This window comes from Prunus avium, chromosome 1, assembly GCF_965620075.1.
Source record: "Prunus avium chromosome 1, drPruAviu1.hap1.1, whole genome shotgun sequence".
NCBI lineage: Eukaryota > Viridiplantae > Streptophyta > Magnoliopsida > Rosales > Rosaceae > Prunus > Prunus avium.
In genome coordinates this window covers 56,942,597-56,958,581 of record NC_142284.1, presented here as the reverse complement: position 1 = coordinate 56,958,581, position 15,985 = coordinate 56,942,597, and the positions used below count along the sequence as shown (strand labels likewise).

General features: G+C 39.8%; 3 protein-coding genes across 4 annotated transcripts; 2 read left to right on the top strand and 1 right to left on the bottom strand.

Moving 5' to 3' along the window:
• Nucleotides 1–542: 542 nt before the first annotated feature.
• LOC110751912 (putative disease resistance protein RGA1) lies at nt 543–9,125 on the top strand. Its single transcript, XM_021952462.2, has 2 exons — nt 543–2,373; nt 7,720–9,125. Exons 1-2 carry the CDS (start codon nt 831–833, stop codon nt 9,123–9,125), a joined length of 2,949 nt encoding a protein of 982 aa, XP_021808154.2. The 5' UTR covers nt 543–830.
• Nucleotides 9,126–9,365: 240 nt separating this feature from the next.
• Nucleotides 9,366–13,359, top strand: LOC110751914 (protein DETOXIFICATION 27-like). Of its 2 annotated transcripts, XM_021952463.2 has the most exons (9): nt 9,366–9,467; nt 10,194–10,452; nt 10,630–11,171; nt 11,464–11,550; nt 11,684–11,740; nt 11,935–12,173; nt 12,439–12,557; nt 12,685–12,774; nt 12,926–13,359. In XM_021952463.2, the coding sequence occupies exons 1-9, from the start codon at nt 9,451–9,453 to the stop codon at nt 12,998–13,000; spliced, it is 1,485 nt and encodes a 494-aa protein (XP_021808155.2). In that variant the 5' UTR covers nt 9,366–9,450; the 3' UTR covers nt 13,001–13,359. The 2 variants fall into 2 exon arrangements, with proteins under 2 accessions (XP_021808155.2, XP_021808161.2); XM_021952469.2 differs by lacking the exon at nt 9,366–9,467 and having other exon boundaries at nt 10,313–10,452; nt 10,634–11,171.
• Nucleotides 13,360–14,009: 650 nt separating this feature from the next.
• LOC110751904 (putative clathrin assembly protein At4g40080) lies at nt 14,010–15,489 on the bottom strand. Its single transcript, XM_021952446.2, has one exon. The coding sequence runs from the start codon at nt 15,264–15,266 to the stop codon at nt 14,229–14,231; it is 1,038 nt and encodes a 345-aa protein (XP_021808138.2). The 5' UTR covers nt 15,267–15,489; the 3' UTR covers nt 14,010–14,228.
• Between the last annotated feature and the right edge of the window lie 496 nt (nt 15,490–15,985).

The window sequence follows — 15,985 nt, the reverse complement described above, 5'->3', positions numbered from 1 at the left end:
GCATTACTCTTGTGTTTGGTTGGCTAGAAAATTGTTACGAGTATGAATATGTATAGATGAAACGGAAATAATTCCAGTTCCAATCATTCACACGCTAAGAACATCTCTAATAGCCTCTTTAACAGTTTTGGAATTCTAAAATAGATTTCATCCTATCACATTCTCACTTCTGTTCTTCTTCTTTTTCAGCTATATTGAAATGATTATGAAACGGTCCCTAAGAAAATAATAATGTGAAAGAAAGAAATTGAAGGTGCACTAGTTTGTAATGTAAAATGAGATAATGATCGATAGGTCAGTATGTGAATCTTAATTTAAAGACAATATTACAAACTACAAAGTGGGGCTTGATTGGATTTTGGTGTATCAATTAGTTTGTTTTTTTGTGCTTTGAATTCTCTACTTGGAAAAGTTTGCGTGGACCATAGAATAGAAGTCTACTTGCTTCGTTCAATGGATGCTTCAATTTGCAGATCAAAATTCTCATCCCCACCCCATCAAAATAATGCAGTCACTTGAGCTCATGTTCATTGCATTATTGAGGATAAGGTTATATGAATGTGAAGTTAGGAAAACACTGTCAAAAAAGTAATGTGGACCTTTGTGGGCAACGTTTAGAAAAAAATTACTACAACGGTCAAAAAACTTGTTATAAAAATTGTTACTTCACCAAACCAACCATTCTTTTGAGTCTTTGCCATTAGCTTTCAAGATCTCTGCTCTCTGCTTTAGTCATATTTCCCAGTTGTTCATCTGCACTTCATTTTCCCTTTTGTTTTTCAAAACCTGTTATTCAGTAAATTCTAACGCCAAGCCAACAAGCAACAACAATGGCGGAAGCATTGGTTTCAGTAGTGCTAGAACAGCTGGCTTCCATCAGCCTGAAGCAGATAGAAGAAGAGGTGAACCTGGTCATCGGTGTCGACCAAGAAGTCCAAAATCTCATCCTCCATCTCCAGGCTGTTCAAGGTCTGCTCCAGGATGCAGAGGAGAGGCAAGTGAAGGAGGCCAACGTCAAGAGTTGGCTGTACAATCTGAAAGACGCGTCGTACCAGATCAACGACGTGTTGGATGAGTGGAACACCGCCATTCTCAAGCATCACATGGAGAAGCAAGAAAAAGAATGTGAGAATAATGATCTTGTCCTTGCTAAGAGGAACAAGGTATGGTCCACCGTTCCCTCCTTCCTCACAAATATTCTTATCTGTTTTGGTCAAATTGGTGATCGGATAATTATGCGTCATGACATTGCTAAGAGGATAAAAGAAATCAATGAAAGGCTAACTCTGATAGCCATTTTAAGAAACAATTATAACTTTCGAAGCACAGTAAGAGGCACTGAACAAGTTGAACGATCCAAAACCACTTCCTTTGTCGACATGTCTACCATAATTGGTCGTGAAGAGGAAAAAAGGAAAATACTTAGCATGTTGAAAAGTGAGAGTCGTCATCAATTGTTGATCCCGATTGTAGGGATGGGAGGGTTGGGCAAGACTGCTTTTGCCCAATCTGTGTACAATGACCAAAATGTAACAACTCATTTCCACAAGAGAATATGGGTTTGTGTGTCGGACCCTTTTGAAGAGATTAAGATTGCCAAAGCCATCATTGAAGTTCTGAATAAAGACGATACTCGAAAGAACTCAAATGAGTTTCAAACTTTGTCAGAATGTATATCTGAAAATATTGATGGTATAAAGTTTCTCCTCGTCTTAGATGATGTGTGGAATCCCACTGATCCTAAGTGGGAACCATTGAAGGAAGCTTTGCAAAAAGGTGATGCAAATAGTAGAATATTAGTGACCACTCGAAATAACAAGGTTGCTATTATGATGGGAGCAACCAATGATCACATGATCAATTTGAATAAGTTGAGCGACCAAGATTGTTTGCTAATATTCCGTAGAATTGCATTCTTTGAGAAAGAAAAAGATGAGTCTAAGTTGTTTGATGAAGATATTAAGAACAAGATTGCAAAAAAGGTTGATGGCTTGCCTCTAGCTGCAAAGACTTTAGCTAGTCTCATGCGATATAAGAAGACAAGAAACGAATGGGTAGCAGTTTTGGAGAGTAAGATGTGGGAATTAGAAGAGGTTGAACAACAGGTTTTTCAATCACTATTACTTAGCTATTATGATTTGACTCCAGCTGTCAGACGGTGTCTTTTATTTTGTGCTGTTTTCCCAAAAGATTATGAGTTTGATAGAAATGAGTTGATTGAGTGTTGGATGTCACAAGAATATCTTAGTATGAAAGGAGATAGAGAAAAAGAAAGAATGATAGGCCAACAGTACTTTGATAACTTAGTGATGCGTTCTTTTTTCCAAGATTTCGTTAAAGACAGAGTGAATGATGATATTATTGCCAAATATAGTGTAATTGAGAGAGTTGAGAATGTATAATAAGAAGAACAAGATAGGTTTTGCAGAGAATTCAAATCTGCCAATTGAGTTTCTTACTTAGTGAAGGGTTAGATATACAAGTATACAAGGTGATTATTAGTTACAAACAATGCACAAGACATGGAGGGAAACATGGAGAGTTTCCATCCCTAAAACAAGGAATATGAAAACAAGGAAAAGTAACAAGGTGGTAGACAAGCCATTTAGGGATGTCTATGTTTTGTCTTTGACTTTACTAACACTCCCCCTCAAGTTGGTGCAAAGATATCACGCATGCCCAACTTGTCCAGTGAGTCATGGAACACTTTACTTGATACGGCCTTCGTCAAGATGTCAGCAAGTTGGTTTTCCGAGTTTACAAATGGAAACTTGATTATACCCCTTTCTAGTTTCTCTTTGATGAAGTGTCGGTCAACTTCCACATGTTTGGTACGGTCGTGTTGTACTGGGTTATGTGCTATCTCGATAGCTGATTTATTGTCGCAGTACAAGTTTGTAGCTTTCAATGGTTTAATTCCCAGATCCTTCAGTAATTTCCGTAACCAGAGCAATTCACAAACTCCTTGAGCCATTCCCCTAAATTCTGCTTCAGCACTTGATCTAGCCACAACTTTTTGCTTCTTACTTCTCCAAGTGACTAAGTTGCCCCCCACAAATGTAAAGTATCCAGAAGTAGAACGTCTATCTGTGATGGATCCTGCCCAATCCGCATCTGTGTATCCTTCTGGGTTCATATGTGTATGTTTGGAGAATATCAACCCTTTGGCAGGGGCAGCCTTCAAGTACCTCATGATCCGAGTTACTGCATTCATGTGTGCCTCACTTGGTTGATGCATAAACTGACTCACCATACTCACAGCATAAGCTATGTCGGGGCGTGTGTGTGATAGATAAATCAGTCGCCCAACCAATCTTTGATACCTTTCTTTGTCAGTGGGTGCTTGGTCTGGATACATCCCTAACTTGTGGTTCTGCTCAATAGGTGTGTCAGCTGGCTTACAATCAAGCATTCCAGTTTCTGTTAACAAGTCTAACACATATTTTCGTTGGGATAGAAATATGCCATGTGTTGATCTAGCAACTTCTATGCCAAGAAAATATTGTAACTCACCTAATTCCTTCATCTCAAATTTACTAGCAAGGAGCTTCTGCAGATTCTTCATTTCTTCATTGTCATTACCGGTAACCACCATATCATCAACATAGATGATAAGGGCCGTAAGTTTGTCACCACGACGCTTTAAGAATAAAGTGTGATCCGAGTGGCTCTGAGTGTACCCAAAGCGCTTCATAGAATCTGTGAATTTTCCAAACCAGGCTCGTGGTGACTGCTTTAGCCCGTATAATGATTTTCTCAGCTTGCACACGGTGTTGGGACCAAGTGCCATGGAGATCCCTGGTGGTGGTTCCATATACACTTCTTCTTGCAATTCCCCGTGAAGAAATGCATTCTTTACATCATACTGCAATAGTGGCCAATCAAGGTTTGCAGCCAATGACATGAGAACACGTACGGTATTGATCTTGGCAACAGGTACAAATGTCTCTTGGTAGTCAATTCCATATGTTTGTGTATACCCTTTGGCCACTAATCGAGCTTTGTATCGATCTATGGATCCATCAGCTTTGTATTTAATGGTGTATATCCACCGACATCCAACTGGTTTCTTCCCTTGTGGCAACTGGACCATTTCCCATGTAGAATTCTTTTCCAGAGCTTCCATTTCAATCGCCATTGCTTCAGCCCATCTGGAATCTGTTATAGCATCCTGCCACTTATTTGGAACACATACAGTAGATAATTGATTGACAAATGATGCATATGACTTTGACAATCTATGAGTTGAAACATGGTTATTAATGGGATATTTAGATTTGGCAGTAAGGTCAGGACAATATTGAGGCTTGGGTTTTCCTCTAGTGGTCCTAGGTGGGAGAGTGTATGGTATAGCATTAGGTGCTTCGGGAATTACCTCAAGTGTTTCCTCATCACGAGACGACTGGTCCGATGGTTGAGAAGAAGGGGTTGTATTTTGTTGTTGATCGCAGCAACCATTTGAATTGTCTCCTCCGGGATCTTCACCAAATAAGAACGACAATTTTCCAATACCTTCATCGCTGTCCAAATTTTGAAGTTCACTGGTGCTTGGCAACCGGTCGCTGGATTCTGTGCGACCGGTCGTTTTGTCACGACGACCGGTCGCTTCTGGATTACGACCGGTCGTTTTGTCACAGAGTCGATCTTCATCATCGCTGGAGCAAGGCGACCGGTCGTGGTCAGTGCGACCGGTCGTTTCAGGAAAGCGACCGGTCGCTTCTGGGTTGCGACCGGTCGTTTTGTCACAGAGTCGATCTTCATCATCGCTGGAGCAATGCGACCGGTCGCTGTGGTCAGTGCGACCGGTCGTTTCAGGAAAGAGACCGGTCGCTTCTGGGTTGCGACCGGTCGTTTTGTCACAGACTTGGATATTTTCTTCCTTTTCTTCCTTCTCTTCATTCCTTCTCTCCCCCTGAAGAGAAGGGGGCATAGCAGCTTTAAAGTAGGATAAATCTTCATGAAATGTGGCATCCATAGTGACAAAGAGCTTACGAGTAGGAGGATGGTAACACTTGTATCCCTTTTGAGTTGATCCATACCCAACGAACACACATCGAATGGCACAAGGGTCCAGCTTACTTCTTTGATGAGATGGAACATGAGCATATACAACACAACCAAATATGCGAGGAGGCAGCTTGAGGACTGTAGGAAGAGAGACATGACGAGCCAAGGTGTTCAGTGGAGTTTCAAACTTCAAAACACTACTCGGCACTCGATTAATTACATATACTGCAGAAAGAAGGGCATGTCCCCATAAGTAGTGAGGGACCGATTTATCCAGCATGTAAGCACGAGTAACCTCAAGTAATTGTCGATTCTTTCGCTCTGCGACACCATTTTGTTGCGGAGTGAAAGATGTGGAGGTTTGATGAATGATGCCTTGGTCTCGAAAGAAATGTGCCAAGACATTGTTCACATATTCCCCACCATTATCAGACCGGAATACTTTGATGGAAGCTTGGAACTGTGTGGTAATCATAGCATGAAATTCACGGATTGCAGCGGAAACGTCACTTTTATGAGCTAGTAAATATACCCAAGTCATGCGAGTACAATCATCAATAAATGTAATAAACCATCTTTTGCCATTGGAAGAAACTTTAGCAGGACCCCAAACATCAGAGTGAACCAAATCAAAAGGGAATTCCGTTTTATTATCACTTAAGGGAAAAACAGTTCGATGGCTTTTGGCCAATACACAGGTTTCACACTGAAACTGAGAATGATCTAGGCCACGAAACAAAGACGGAAACAAACGTTGAAGATAGCCAAAGGATGGATGTCCTAGACGACGATGCCAAAGCCAAATCTGATGTTGATTGCGAGCTTGTGAGCTGGAACCTTGAGTATGAGCTGCCCTTGGTGGTGAAGAGACCGTCAAGGAATACAACCCCCCTCTTCGTTTACCATGCCCAATCGTCGCGTGAGTCGTGAGGTCCTGAAAAAGACAATGGGAAGGATAGAATGTGGCATAACAGTTATGTGAGTCAAGTAATTTTCCAACAGACAGCAAATTGCAATTGATGGAGGGAACAAGTAGTGTATGAGATAAAGATAAGGAAGGGGAAAGTGATATAGTTCCTTCACCAGCAACATTAGAGGGGACTCCATTGGCACTAGTGATGTAAGGATGACGAGACTTAGAAGATATTGTGGAAAACATAGTAGAGTCAAAAGTCATATGATCAGTGGCACCTGTGTCAATTATCCATGTAGTGGGTTGTGTACCTGATTCGGAGTCGGAGAGTAGGGTGGAAGATGGAGAGGCATCGGTAGTTATAACACATGCTGCCTTGGGTGTTTTGTTGCGGGATTTGAAAGCATCCCACCACTCAGGATAACCATGAAGCTTGAAGCACTTCTCAACAAGATGATCACCACCACAATGAGTACACTTCTCAGTTCCCTTTGCATTGTCAGTTTTGGGACCCCGGGGGGGAAGTCCGGAGGACGTACGGTGTGGTGGCCGATATGGCTTGACCGCCATTGCACTCCCACCGCCAAGCATGGAAGATTGGCGATTATCTTCTTCTACCACTAGTGCATAAGCTTCAATGACTGCTGGAAGTGGATTCATGGCAAGAATCCGACTACGAACGGAATCAAAGTTGGGATCGAGTCCTCCCAAAAAATCGTACACACGTTCCACCTCAAGTGCTTGTTGGTGAAGAGCCACATCATCGGGATTGGTATGTTTGCAGGGACGGAGGCTGTCAATTTCCTGCCATATTATGTGTAATTTTTCATAGAATACATTCACAGGTTCACCACTTTGAGAGGTGGTGACTGACTGACGACGGAGTTGGTACAACTTGGAGCTATTCTGTGTGACAGTATATGTCTTCCGAGCTGCGTCCCACACCGCATAAGCCGTTGAGCAGTGATCAAATAAGGCACGTACATTTTTGGTCATGGAGTTGAGGAGCCATGACTGCACCAAACAGTTGTCTTCATCCCAAGCTTCATAGCTAGGATCATCAATAGCAGGGGCAATCTTTTTACCATTAATGAAACCAGCCATACGACGAGCAGTGATGGCCAAGCGAACACTATGAGACCATGCAGGATAGTTGGACCCATCCAACTTATCAGGAGTAATTGGAGAGTAGTCATGAGAGGACCAGGGTGGTGGTGGTGTTGTGGAGTCGATCTTGGTGGAGTCGATTTTAGAGGAGTCGTCCGTGGAGTCGTTGATGGAGTCGTTGGTGTCACCCATGAGGTAAGTATATAAAAGGATGTAGAGGAAGAAATAGCTTAAAACTTCAGCAAACAAGAGCACAAAAAGGGCTTGTGATCAAGACCAATTTTGAGGCAAGGCAAAGTATGAGGTAGGAATAATATAACAGCAAATTATGGGCAAGGATAGGTAGAGATTTAGGCAAGAACAAGGTTATGCAGAGGCAACCAAAATCGATTGCTCTGATACCATGCCAAATATAGTGTAATTGAGAGAGTTGAGAATGTATAATAAGAAGAACAAGATAGGTTTTGCAGAGAATTCAAATCTGCCAATTGAGTTTCTTACTTAGTGAAGGGTTAGATATACAAGTATACAAGGTGATTATTAGTTACAAACAATGCACAAGACATGGAGGGAAACATGGAGAGTTTCCATCCCTAAAACAAGGAATATGAAAACAAGGAAAAGTAACAAGGTGGTAGACAAGCCATTTAGGGATGTCTATGTTTTGTCTTTGACTTTACTAACAATTATAGGCTGCAAAATGCATGATATTGTGCATGACTTTGTACAGTTCCTCACCAAAAATGAATGTTTTATCATGGAGGTGGCGGAAAGTTGCAAAGAGAAAAACATGATAGTCCATAATAAGGTTCGTCATTTGAACATAATGTCATACAATTATTCGTTTCTTGTTTCAATTTACAATTGCAAAGGATTACGGACTTTGGTAATTTCTACTCCAGAACTTCCTCCGTTACGCTCAGACTTATTTTCACAATTGAAAAGCCTTAGAACGTTAAAGTTGAATGAAATCTCAATCAAAGAAGTTCCCGAAAGTATTGGTGGACTAGTACATTTGCGGTATCTCGATTTAAGTGAAAATGAAGAATTGAAAGAATTACCCAATTCTATGGGTAATTTATTCAATCTGGAAACATTGCTTCTCATGAGGTGCTTTGGACTCAGAGAACTGCCGGTGAGCTTAAGAAAGTTGGTTAACTTAAAACATCTTTATATTGAGGAGTGCTATGTTCTAAAAGTACCAAAAGAGATTGGAAGATTAAGAAATCTGCAAATCTTAGATTTCTTGTATCTTCAACACGGTGGCAAGCATGATGAAGGAATTTTCAAGTTAGGGGATTTGGGAAACTTGGAGCAGCTTCAAGGGAGCCTTTGTATAATAAACTTGAAGTCAACGAAAGATGGGAGTGAGGCTAAAAATGCAAAATTGGTGAACAAGAAGAACCTCCTTCATTTGAAACTAGATTTTTGGCACGACTATGTTTTAGATCCGGAGAGAGCTGAGGCGGATTCAAAGGATGAAGAAATACTGAATGGCTTTCAAGTGCATACAAATCTGGAGTCGTTGGCTATCTGGAATTACCATAGTAACACCTTGTGTCCCAGTTGGATGATGAGCTGTCATAATGTGAGAAGGCTTGTATTCTATGATGTTCCATTTTGTGGGGTTTTGGCTCCTCTGGGAAAACTTCCGTCCCTTGAATATTTAGAGATAAGTGGGATGATGAGTGTGAAAAAGGTGGGAGTTGAATTTTTGGGAATAACAGGCGAAACACCACAAACATTAATAAAGTTGTTTCCGAAATTGAAAAAACTCCAACTTCATGACATGGAGCAGTGGGAAGAATGGGAAGGAGTAGAAGAAGAGGATTCTAAAATTACAATAATGCCATCTCTTTTATACTTAGAAATCCAGTACTGCAATAGGCTGAAAGCACTGCCAAACTTCCTATGGAAGACCCCGCTGCAGGAATTGAGCATCTCAGATTGTCCGAATCTTGCACAATGGTTTGAGACGAGATGTGGAACGGAGTGGGTGAAAAAGGCGTCTCAAGTCCAAAACATCAAAATTAATGGCAAGTCTCTGAAAAAAAGATTGATGATGGGGTCTGCCTATCTGATCCACCTCTTGGGCTAAAATGGTAATTTTGAACACCTTCCTTGTAATTCTTTAATTTTATTTAAGTTTCTAGTTGGTTGGTACCATCTTCAGATTTACTTATTTTCTTTAAATTAGTACTTATGATAATTAACTATGATAATTGTTATCAATAAATACAAAGGAGGAATTTAAAAATTAGTTATTGCATTTCTTTTCAATTGGTTAACTATATGCTTAATTAATTAGTGTGAAATTTCCATAAATTGTAGGTATAAACACATTCCTTAATGAGTTTTCATCATTCTTTGATCCTGTGGAGAATCAACACAGTCCTTGGGTCTTTACCAAGTCGTTTCTCCAGATGCACCTATCTATCTAGTATGTTTCTGTTCGCAGGTTCTAATTCGAGCAAGTCTTGTCTCTGCTATACAGATCCTCATTTGATTTCAATTCATCATGCTTACCTCCTAGTCCTAGTGTTCTGTTCGAAGGACCTTTAAATTGTTAATGTGTCGATGGTCTTTGCTAGATAAATACAATCATCAATATTCTTTTCATTCGAAGCGAACATATATAAGATTTGAACTTATAATCTTTTTTAATAAAGTGAAAATTAAATGTTACTAAACCGAGTAGTCATGGGAAATTCAATGACCATTTTTCTTTTTCTGCTGGAAAAATTAAAGGGCATTCCAAGCGCAACCCCATGAAGTCATACAATTAAAATATGGAGGCCAAGGGGAAGCAAATTTCTCCGAATCTCAACAACTCTTCATCCAAGAAACTTCACCTAATTTTGCATAATATTGCATAATGGCAGACAGTCCAATTTTTTTTATTTGAAGTTCTCTACTTGCATTGCTTTGCTTTTTGTTTAGTTTTTGGTTTCGGGAAGGCCCCATTTTACCAGATAATTAAATAAATAAAGGCAAGGGGGAAGGTGGCTGGAGTGCTAAAATTCACCTAATTTTCCACAGCAAACATTTTTGCAACGACTCCTCAACGTCAAATTTACCTTTTCTCCACTATATCTCTGTCTGGTTATTTTCTATTTTTGGTTTTTATCACTCTTAAGTCTTACTAAACTATTTCTACGATGGGAAGCATTGACAGGGAAGAAGCAGAAGTGGATCTTAACCAATCTCTGTTAGCAGAACCATCTCAAGCCAAACACCTTCCGTCCAGAGTTTGGATAGAGTCCAAGAAACTATGGCGAGTTGTGGGTCCCGCCATCGTCAGCCGTTTGGCTGGCTACTCCATGGGTGTTATTACACAGGCCTTTGCCGGCCACCTCGGTGTCGTTGAACTCGCTTCCATTTCCATTGCAAACAATGTCGTCCTCGGCTTCACTTTCGGTCTCCTGGTAATAATCAACCATGCTAAATCTCTCAGTGTGTTCGTGTAATAAATTTTATGCACCATATGTTATTCCGATTTCTAGATTGTGCAAAATAACATGCTGGAAGCTGGAATAGCATGTCCAATCTTTATTTCTTTGTCTCTAACTTTTTTGTAATTTGTTTTTTTCGCAATTAATTAGCTAGGCATGGCAAGTGCGCTAGAGACACTATGTGGGCAGGCTTTTGGGGCAAAGAGGCACCACATGTTGGGGATATACCTACAAAGGTCATGGATTGTGTTGTTTTTCTGCTGCATTCTGCTGTTACCTATATACATTTTCGCCTCTCCGATCCTGAAACTGTTAGGACAGGCCGATGACGTGGCGGAGCAAACTGGGGTGGTGTCTTTGTGGCTTCTCCCCTTGCACTTCAGCTATGCGTTTTTGTTCCCACTGCAGAGGTTCTTGCAGAGCCAGCTGAAGAACTTTGTGACTTTGTGGGTTTCCTTGGTGGTTTTGGTGTTTCATGCCTTGATAAGTTGGCTTTTTGTGTATGTTTTGGACTTCGGGGTTGTGGGTGCTGCTGTTGCTTTGGATATCTCATGGTGGGTTTTGTGTTTTGGGCTGCTTGGCTATGTTACATGTGGTTGGTGTCCACTAAGCTGGACTGGTTTCTCTATGGAAGCCTTTTATGGGCTTTGGGAATTTGTCAAACTTTCTACTGCTTCTGGTGTCATGCTCTGGTATTATATCTCTCTCTTTTTTTTTTCTTTCTTTGTTTTCTTGTAACCTAAAAGAGAATATTCATTCTTGCAGGCTTGTAACTCAAGTGATTATAAGAGTATTTATTTCTGCATCTCAAATCCTAGGTTCCCCACTCCCTAAATATCGCTTGCCTAAAAAAATAGTAATAATATCCATTCTTAGAATTCCAATCATCATATATGGGATCATATGGCCATTGGGACTTACTAAGCACCTTTTGCTTTTAAAAAGAATTCCAATCTCAAGCATTGCCGTTCATTATTTATGCAGTTTGGAATTCTGGTACTATAGAATCTTGATATTGATGACTGGATACTTACAGAACGCGACTCTTGCTGTGGATGCCTTATCAATTTGGTATACTACTTTTATTTTTATTTTTTCTTGCAGTTTCTTCTAATTTGGTGAATTTTCAATTTCACCATATTGTAACTGTAAGTTTTAAGTTTTAACCTTCTCTTTTTTGTGTTGTTTGCATTGAAACTTGCAGCATGACTATAAATGGGTGGGAGCTCATGATTCATCTAGCCTTCTTTGCTGGAACGGGGTAACTATTTTTGACCTCTCGCCACTTTTTTAGTAAACAATTGAAAGAAAAAAAAAATTATTATGCAGAAGCAATGAGATAGATTAGTTAGGGATTTTGATCATTAACTATAAAAAAAAAGACATCTATTTTCTTATTTTGCTTATGGTTAAATATAATTAAAATGTTCATTCTTTTTTGTCATGAACTCACAGAGTAAGGGTAGCAAATGAGCTGGGAGGTGGAAATGGTCAGGCAGCAAAATTTGCCGCAAAAGTTTCTGCTGCGGAATCCACCTTAATTGCCCTATTCTTCTGCATACTTATTATTATATTCCGTGATCAGTTTGGGTACATATTCACTTCCAGCACTGATGTCCTCCAATCAGTTAGTGAAATGTCTTACCTCTTGGCAGTCACAATTCTACTCAACGGTGTTCAACCCGTCTTATCAGGTTAACTTTTAACCATTCATAAATTTTTTAACTACAAATTAGTCGTAGGTATATGATGTCTTTACTTACCAAAAAATACGACAGTTACTTATATGTATATGGATGGTTGTTCATTGTATATATATATATATATATATGCGAATCTCACTATGGCTTTCACCTAAATCAACAGTTATCGATCGTTCAGTGCTTAACTTGAATATTGCGATGCCTAAAATGTTAGGGTTTTTTCCTTGGTATTAAAAGATGGTGTTTAATTTTACAGGAGTGGCTGTGGGCTCAGGTTGGCAAGCATGGGTGGCATATATAAATCTTTTCTGCTACTACATTATTGGGCTCCCACTTGGATTTGTAATGGGATGGGTCGCCAACTTAGGTGTTATGGTATGTTTGGCTCCTAATTTTGGGTGTTTTCATTCATATAATATATACACTTGTAATGAGCTCTTTCAAGCACTAATTTACTACATTATCTCAGTATGCTTGTGGAATTTTTCCTTTATAAAATCAGGGTATATGGGGTGGGATGATCCTTGGTGGAACTGCTGTCCAAACAGTGCTGTTGGCCATCGTGACAACACGACGTGATTGGGAAAAGGAGGTATGATTCGAACATAAAAGTCCACTCATTTCTTTTCACAGAAAAAAAAAGAAGTCCACTTATTTCTTTCAACCAGAAGAAATAAAAGAAGAATTAAGGGAAGCTGAAGCTAACATTTTATGATACCATATTGGTTGACCAATTTGTGCAGGCTCAAGAGGCCAGCCAGCGTGTAAATAAGTGGTCAACTCCTAACCCAGATGATCAAACAGAGGAACAACAATAACAGCATATTTGATTCTTATCGCTACATGCACACACTGTGAGCTTACTCAATTTCAAGCAGCACAAGAAAAAACAGAATAGATTAACATAAAATTGTCTTGCCATTCCCATCAAACCCATATTTTCCCAACATTTTGGTTTTTTTTTTTTTTTTTTTTTGGTTACTTTGGGAGGAAAAAAATCCTGGAATTTTGATCCTGGATGCCAAGCAGGGAGAAAGAGGGAGGGCCGCAACAACTGTGGTAAACCCTCGACATGGGTTACATTTTGGTAACTGTTTTATTTTTTGCAATGTTGTGCAAAATGCAAGCCACATGGATGCGATTTAAGTGATTATTAAGCTAAGTTTTCGAACAGTAACCAAGGAATCAGTATAACAATGACCCTCCAAAATAAAGGTCATTGCAATAGCTTGGCCAGGGCATTTATAAAACATTGCCGTCCAAAGAAGACAAATCATAGCAGCCTGAGCTCATCCACAAACAAACTAATTAGATGAGAACACAATCAACATCAATCTTAACTTTGATGCATTTGGCAAAGACGTGACAGAGGTAACCCATCAACCTCCTCTCTACAAAAAGACTAAAATATGCAAAAGCATCCATGAGAAAAATCAAACCCAAATTTGGGTTGATGCAAACCTAGCTCAAAATTTCATTTTCTCTTTTGTCCAAACTTTTCTCCAAAGAAAAAACAAACCTAATGGAAGTTTTTGTCCAATAACAACAAAGCCACCTTTGTTATTATTATCCCCACAAATAAAAAAAGAAAGTCTTTGAACCATTATGTCGGCATACATCACAATTTCACATTCACATTGTTCAAATTGTGACATCAAATATGGATTCACACTTCACACCAAAAACCAAACCATATATATAGAGATCAATAAGTATTTTATGTTAAGGATTAGTTACATATTTCTAATCTTGACCGTTGGATTGCTTGGATGTTGCATATTAAATCTAACAATACATCTAATGAATGCAATTCAACAGCCAAGAATAAAAATATGTAAACTAATCCTTAACTTAAATTCTTATTGGAGAAACTCTCAAAAAGACAAAAGATAAATCTTTTCTTTTTCAATTATATGAAAAAGATAAATCTTTTGTTCAATCTAGAAACATTTACGTACGAGTGATTCATTTTAAATAGCATAATTCACATATAATTAGAAAGTTGCACCACTACAAAAACCCGACCCGGTCCAATAATCTACTTTTTCAAACCGCTATTGGGGTTGGGCCAAAATCCAACCACCCACCACCAGATGGCAACAGCAACAACTGTCCTGGTTCAAGAAATGGGTTCCAAAACTGCGTCGACTCGGCCGACTCGTCCCTCCCCACAAACCTCACCAGGCTCTTCTCTTCTTTCTTCTTCTTCGTCTCCACAAGCATGGCCTTGGTCTCCCGAACCGTATCCCAAAACCCATCATTCCTCTTCCTGTTTAGAAACAACAGCATCAACTTCCCCTTGCAACCCTCCAGCCTCTCCAACGCGTCAATCAACTGAATCAACTCATCAGAATTCACTCCCTCGACTGAGTCGACTCTGTCCCCAACTTCCTTCACTCGGGCCAAGATTTCTCGCTGAACAGACCTGTAATCTTCCCCTGCAGCTCGTACAACCTCATAAACCAAATTGTTCCTCTGAAGGTCCAAAGAATTTGGTGCGTCGCAAATTCGTACCACAAATTCTACAAGAACTTCAATCTCCACTGCCAAATCCGAGTCCAGTAACGCAAGTGCCTTCTCTTCTTTATCTTTCTTCGATGAGTTGAGATAATACCCAATTTCTCTAGACACCATCAAATTCTGCTCAACAACCCCGGCGTACCATCTAACCCAAGAAGAAAATTCCCACATGGCTAAATCAGAATTGTCAGAAAACATAGAGAGGTTCAAGAAATTGTGTCCCCCAAAAGAAGGGTAATAAGCAAGCTGGTCTTTGAGAATAAATGAGCCTTTCGCTATAATGTTGTGGAGGGTCAAGAGGCACTTTAGGGCAACAAATGGGCTCTGCGTTACGTGGAGGCGGTCCATAAGCGCCTCAATGCATGCGCATGCAGTGATACGTGAGGAGTGCCCAAGGGCGAGCACGGAGGCGATCTTCTCCTCGGAAGGCGGCCGTGACGGGTGGTGGGTGGTGGCGCGTAGGACGGCAACGTGCACTGACGAGGCATGGCGGTTGATGTATAGAGTGGCCTTGAGGATCGAGACTTTGTCTTTCAAAACGCCGATGAGTTTGATACGGGCCATGGAAGATGGACAAAATTGATTGGAAAAGTGTATGAAGAGGGAGTTCGGAAAGGCCGGAGGGTATAAATTGACAGGTAAACGCGGTTTCGTAATTTGGTGGTGTCCGTGTGTGTGTGCAAACTGTGCATGTCTTTTTACCGTATGGGAAGAGAGGCTTGAACGCTTTTTAAGTGTGTTCTTACACTTATGTGTAAGTTGGAGCGCGAATAACGCTTTGAGTATAATAAATTAATAAATATAAATCTAATTTTTATGGCAGCGTAAATATAGAACAGTTTACAGATAATATACGTGTAACTGTAATCTGTATTGCGAGAAAGGCTACCTAGAATTAGATATAAGGTAAATGTTTTTGGTTTATATGCGTCCCGTTGTCCGCAAATGTTACAGTGGGTACTTTTCTGACACTTATTTTTTTTAAGATTAAGATTATGTAACGCATGATAAATTTTAATTGAACCGTATTTGTCATTTATTTCGACACGTGACTAAAAATACTTATTGAAGTTTTTCTCCCTTTTGTCTACTTGGATTCTTTCTCTTCCGTATATATTCCTTAATTATTTTGAAAGATTCAAATCTGCAATTGCGAGTATGCTATACTTTCATATTTTTAATGTTTGAGTAGACCATTATAGTGTTAATGTTTGAGTAGACCATTATAGTGTTAATGTTTGAGTAGACCATTATAGGATTCATTGACTTAGTCCAAAGTCCAA